Genomic DNA, 6000 nt, shown 5'->3' with positions numbered 1-6000 from the left:
GGCAATGCCTGCTGCCCACGGGGACTGTCCCTCAGCCTCTGGGGTCCCCAGAGGGAGCAGCAGGCGCTCGTCCAGCTCTTTCCTCGGGAGAAGAGGCAGCAGTGCCCTATTTCTCCGTCCCTGCTGCCTGTGGCAGCCAGGCCGCAGCTTGGTCCCCGAGCCGGCCCAACAGCCACGGCCCTGCCCAGCCACCGCCTCCGGGCCGCTGCCGCTCAGCCAGCGGGCTGGTGCCGTAAGCAGGCAGGCGGTGAGGCGGCGGTGAGGGAGGCGCCGCCAGGGGGAGCTGTGTCCCGCGGGCGGCGCCGCGCCCCGCCCCGCCCCGCCAGGGGGCGCTGCCGCTCGGTCACGCGCGGGAGAGGCGGTGCTGTCGGGCGGGGCTCGGCGCGAGGCCGCCCCCGGAAGCGCTGGGCAGCGGCGGGGCCGGCCCGGCCCGGGCGCGCGGCGCGGCGCCGATGGGCGGCGAGGGGCGGCGATGAATATTCATGTCGTAGCGCCCGCGGGGCGGGTCTGACCGCGCGCAGATGGCGGGAGGCAGCGCCGCGGCGGGGGGCGCCGGGGCCGGCGGCCGGTGAGAAGGGACCGGGCCGGGCTGAGGTGGGCTGGGGGGGAAGGTGGGCGACCCGCGAGCTCACCGCCGGCCCCCGCGTCTTCCTCCGGTGCAGGCCGAGCCCCCGGCTGGACGGGCTGTTCCTGCGGCGGTTCCTGCGGCTGCAGGCTGTGCTTTTCCCCGGGTGGCCCTCCCCGAGCGCCCTCATGTTCCTGACGCTGCTCTGTGTCGCCTTGCTGGGTGAGCCTGTGGGGGTGGGGGGGCTGCACCCCACGTCTGCTCCCCCTTCCCTTGTGCCCGCCCCCCGTCCCTTTGCCGTGTCACCGCTCTTTCATTCCCTTCCCGTGCTTGCCTTTTGCCTCCAGAGCAGCTGGTTATTTACCAGGTCGGCATCATCCCCAGCCAGTACTATGAGGTCCTAGGGAACAAGGACTTCTCCAGGTTCAAAACGCTGACTGCCGTTGCCCTGACTCTGATCATCGTAAACTCCACGGTAAGACAGGCCAGAGGCTCCTGTGTCTTGGGAGGGGGAGGGAAAGCTGACCATAGCTCCCAGCATGATCCTGGTGACAAAGGATGTAGGCTTGCCCCTGCCCCGTTGGGTAGCTACCTGTGGGATGGCCCACTGGTACAAACTGTTGGGTTTTATTTCATTTTGGGAAATGGTTGTTCTTCTCACTTATCTCTTCCTGTCTGTCTCCTTGCCCTCGTTCCAGCTAAAAAGCTTCGACCAATTTATCTGCAACATGATGTACGTGAGCTGGAGGAAATCCCTCACAGAATACCTCCACAGCTGCTACTTCCAAGGCCAGGTCTACTACAGCCTGCACATGCTGCACGAGGACATCGATAACCCGTAGGCTGCCTACGACTTCTCTCAGCCCCTTGCTTGGCTTCTCCTGGGCTGCTCTGCACCTTTTCCTGTCTTCTCTGTGTCTCTGGGTAGGGGCTTGAGCCCTAGCAGCTTTTGACATCTAGGCACAAATACCCTCTTCTGCCCTGGGCAGGAGGTGGTAACTGTTGCTGGGATCTCCCGTGACTGCTGGTCATGATGGCTTTAGGAGTAGGATGTTTCTGTTGCAAGGAGAACAGAGGCCCACTACAACAGGGACCTGGTGCTGCTATAAAACATGCTGTGAACTCAACCCTTGACACTCGGTGTGACGTTGCAAAGGGCCTGGCTGGAGTTGGAGAGTGCTGCCTCTCCCTGCTTCACACAGCCAGTGTGTTAGAACAGTCCCTGTTGTTGTTCCCTTTGCACTTCAACCACCAGAGTCTCCAGCCGAATGCAGTTTTATTTAGTTGGGATTTTAGTGGTAACCCATGGGAGCCACATCTGGGAAGGGCTTTGTTTTATACTATATGAGTGCTGCATTTCCCCTTTCCTGTTCCTAGGAAGGAAATGTCAGAGGTGACTTTAAATATGAGAGAAGGAGGAGCATTCAGTCCCTCCCTGCTTATCCCAGCCCACACCAAGATCCCCTTCCAGTTTGCTTCATGCACTGTCCTGCTTACTGCAGAACTGCTGATCTGTGCAGGCTGTGCAGGGAAGTTTGAATGCCTGCCTTCCTCACAGCTGCATGCTGACCCTGGCCTTGCAGTTTGGCCTTGCACGCAGGACACCACTGTTGTAGTGTTAAAGAGTTAAAGATCCTTCATCATGTGAGAGGTAGGGGCTTTTTTTTTCTTTCCAGAATTTAAAGAAGTTGTTATTATTAAATACTTGCTGAAAAAGTAGAAACCAGAGGATAACTTTTCCAAACTGTGTGATTTTTTTATACAGTTGTTTTGAGACCCCAGGCTCTCTTCCTCTGGAGGGGGTGTAGTCACTTCACTGGTGCCATCTCCCACGTTAGTTGCACCAGAGACCAAACCCAGGGTTCCTGTGAGAAATGGCTGTCTCACAGGGACTCTTAACTGCTGCTAATAGTAGTGGCCTTAAGGAACTAAAGCAGCCTCTGTGCCTCTGCTGCCCAGTGCTCCTGGCTGCCTGTCCTTGCCCCTTCATTGCATAGCATCGTGGTCTGTGTAGCTGCACGCTAAAATCATGCTGGGTATCTTGCATAGTTTTTCATCTGTATCATTTTTCAGCCAGACACGTTCCCTGGCTGCTTCTGCTGGCCCGGTGCTAGGAGACAGCAGGAGTAAGAGCACCTAGCTGTGCGCAGGGGGAGCAGCAAGCAAGGAGGAGGCTTAGCTTGGGTCAAACAGCACTATTGCCAAACATGAAATCACAGCTTCACGATACTGATGCATTTTCCAGCTGCTGTCGGGGCTACTCCCACTCTCATTAAATGTTCATTTCTGATAGTGTTTTGCAGTGGTTTGGAGTTGCAAGGAGAGGTTAAAAAGCCACACTTGTCACCACAGCAGTGCTTCCCAGGCAGTGTAGCATGTTGGCCGTGGCCAGAAGCTCCTGCATGCCTGTCTTTTCCTTTGGGGGGAGGGAAGGGGAGAACAGAGGCCCCTCACCACATAACTGTCCTGCTCAGGTTTATTTTTAACCAGGGAGTGTATTCACATTGTGCAGTGAAATGCATGAGATAACTGGGTCAGTCTGCTCTGCAGTGATAAAGCCAGCTCTCCTGACCTTAGCAGATCGAATGTGTGGGATTTCTGCAGAGCATTTTTCATTACCACCTTGCTTGTGCTCAAATATCTGATCTTATTGTTTAGTGCCTGTTCTGGTGCTACTACAAAAATTCTCTTTATCTTGCAGTTCCCTGATGAGAGTTTTTTCCCTGTACCAGGTACTTAGAGAATGCACTAGAGCCACAAAGTGATCTCCCATTATGCAGTGCAAACCAAACCAAGTGTTAGATGCACAGCACCATCCATGTAGAAGGAATGAAGAGTGGGTTGGGAGTGACATACAAACACTTGCGGTTCCTAGCAGGGCATTTCAGTTTGATATTTATGTATTATCATTACATGCTGTTTAAATAAGTTGTAAAAAGCAATATCCTGCGATGAGTCTATAGCACAACTGAAGTTATAACTTTATGGGAACAATTACAGTCTGAGGAAAAGGAAGAATAATGTCTATAAGGTCAGTCAGGGTGAGAGCTACCCCAAAATTAAATCCATTGCTGTTGCAGGACTGCAAGAGAGTTGAGAGATGAATGTTGTTGTTGTATCTGCACTGATGGCTAAGCAGGAGTCCAGCCTTGCTCTTCATTCTGGACTCCAGCATTCACAGTCATGGCCTTTCCAGCTCTGCTTAGTGCATCAGACTGTGAAGCCCTCATCCATGTGCTCTGGACAGATGAGATGTCAAGGGTATAAATATGCTGAAAACCTTTCCAGTTACCCTGAGTGTAACTCCTGCTCAGGAGAGGGACAGATAGGAATTGAGGGTCTGTCACCCTCGTGTGCCTGCTGCCAGTGGAGCAAGGAAGCTTGGTGTGCTGCTGCCTGCTCTTGTGGGATGGGGGCAGGTGAAAGCACTTTCTTCCTTGCAGCAAAGGGACCAGAGGGCAGTCCATGCAGAGCGAAGGGACCAGCTGCTGTGGAAGGCTGGCTTTGATGGAAGCATTTGCAAGTATCCAACAGCTGGTGAAGGCCTGGCCTGTGCCCTAGCCAGTCCTGGTAGCTCTGGTGCCTGAGATGCAGCACCAGTACTAAAGTGTTGGGGGAGGGTCAGTGGCTTTTGGTGCTATAAGGGTGGGTCTAGGAGAGGAGTAAAGGACAAGGATGCAGGACCTTTAGCACAGAGTTGGACAATGTTGTTGAACGTGGAACAAGGGGTTTACACAAGGACCAGGGTGAAAGTAACAGCAGGAGCTGTTTTTCCTGCGTGCCAGGAAAGCCCTTGGGTGGGTCCTGCTGGGCCATGGAATTGTACCCTGGGAGTCACAGCTGCAGGTCCCTCCCAGGCTGTTCACCTGCACCCTGTCCTAAGTTAAGGCAGTGAAACAGCCTGGCTTGTGCCCTGTTATGCAGTTAATACTGATTCTTGCTCCTGGGCTTTAACGGTGTCAGTGGCTCTTTGTGTTGAGCAGGGACCAGCGCATCAGCCAGGATGTGGAGAGGTTCTGCAGGCAGCTCAGCTCCATGGCCAGCAAGCTCCTCATCTCGCCCTTCACACTGGCCTACTACACATACCAGTGCTTCCACAGGTAAGCACCCATCCTGCCCCGCTTTCATTCCTCTTTCCTGTGCTTTGTTTTGGAGCCCAGCACCCATGTTAGAGCTCCCCAGACTGACGCTTGTACATGTTCACGAGTGAGCTCTGCACTCCAAAGAGAATTCTGCCTTAGGGATGCTGGCCCCCAAACCTCTGTGAAGGGCAAGAGAGGTGACAGTTGAGGGCTGTGACTGCTTGAGTCCAAGGCTGCTGGGTTGTCATTTTGCTTGGATTGTTAACTGACCATTCTCTTCTCCTCTAGCACAGGCTGGCTAGGCCCGGTGAGCATCTTTGGGTATTTTGTCATCGGGACGATCGTCAACAAGGTATTGATGAGCCCAATTGTGTCTAAACTTGTGCAGCAGGAAAAACTGGAGGGGGATTTCAGGTGAGTCCCAGCAGAGCAGCGTTTTCACTGCCTCTTGGGAACTCCTGCGAAAGCTGCATTTTTGTCCCTGTTACTGCTATGTACACAGCCACTTCTCTTGTCTTTGACTTTCCCCATGCTCAGGGAAACCTACCTGTGCAGTGCCCCATGTACTGAGCCCCTGCCACCCCTTTCACTGCCCCGTGTTGTGCACCATCCTGATGATGGTTTTTTTGGGTTGTACAGGTTCAAGCACATGCAGATTCGTGTCAATGCAGAACCAGCTGCTTTCTACAGGTTAGTAGTGATCACAGTTGGGAGCCCAGCAGCACCTCCCCGCTTAGTGATGCCCCAAAGTCTGTTGAGCTGCTGCTTGGAGCCTATAAGGTGTTTCACAGAAATGGCTAGAACACAGGAAAAGGGCCACGATTTTATTGTAGCTTGTGTTGGGGTGCCTGGTCGCTGGCAGGAAGTTGTTGCTTCTCTCTTGTCACGTCTCTGCCTTTGCCCTGGGCACTGGGAAATCATGCTTCCTCCAGGAATTTAAGCAAGCAGCAGCTGTCCTGTCTCTGGTCTTTCCTACCCATGATTTGTATTTGGCTTCTTCATGCTGTAATGACTGAGCAGTTCAAGTGTTGTGGTGCTGTCCCCAAAGTGGTTTGATTCAAAATCACCGATTTAATAAAGATTTATATTGACAGACATGAAACTGATTTAAATAACTGAAATCAACCTTGGTTTCCATTGGCAAGTTTGAGTTATTTTTTTTGTGGACTGGTTGATTCTTACTGGTTGATGATAATTTTTCTTAATGGAGAAGATACTCTAATTATGTGCCCTTATTTAAGCTGCAGTACTTTTCCTCACAATTTTGAAGTTGTTTATTCTATTACTAAGTAGAAAATGGAAAGTGAATTATTATACCAGAAAACAGAGTCTTACTTCAGTACAGTTCATTAG

At 52.9% G+C, this 6000-nt stretch overlaps 1 protein-coding gene across 12 annotated transcripts in view; it reads left to right on the top strand.

Moving 5' to 3' along the window:
- The first annotated feature begins 419 nt into the window (after nt 1-419).
- The window catches only part of ABCD4 (ATP binding cassette subfamily D member 4), a 26975-nt gene continuing 21394 nt past the window's right edge, over nt 420-6000 (top strand). For 9 of the 12 annotated variants that reach the window (XR_012633880.1, XR_012633879.1, XM_074909947.1 and 6 more), the window contains exons 1-7: nt 420-568; nt 663-787; nt 913-1040; nt 1264-1403; nt 4549-4665; nt 4936-5061; nt 5287-5337. Coding sequence is in view for 10 of the 12 variants with exons in the window: in XM_074909947.1 (XP_074766048.1) it covers nt 522-568; nt 663-787; nt 913-1040; nt 1264-1403; nt 4549-4665; nt 4936-5061; nt 5287-5337 (734 nt within the window). In the remaining 2 variants the exon portion in view is untranslated. The other 3 variants (XM_074909950.1, XM_074909948.1, XM_074909951.1) reach the window with 3 other exon arrangements.

Source organism: Athene noctua, chromosome 6 (assembly GCF_965140245.1).
Source record: "Athene noctua chromosome 6, bAthNoc1.hap1.1, whole genome shotgun sequence".
Classification (NCBI taxonomy): Eukaryota; Metazoa; Chordata; class Aves; order Strigiformes; family Strigidae; genus Athene; species Athene noctua.
Note: the sequence above shows the minus strand (reverse complement) of the source record. Positions and strands in the feature narration are given on the sequence as shown.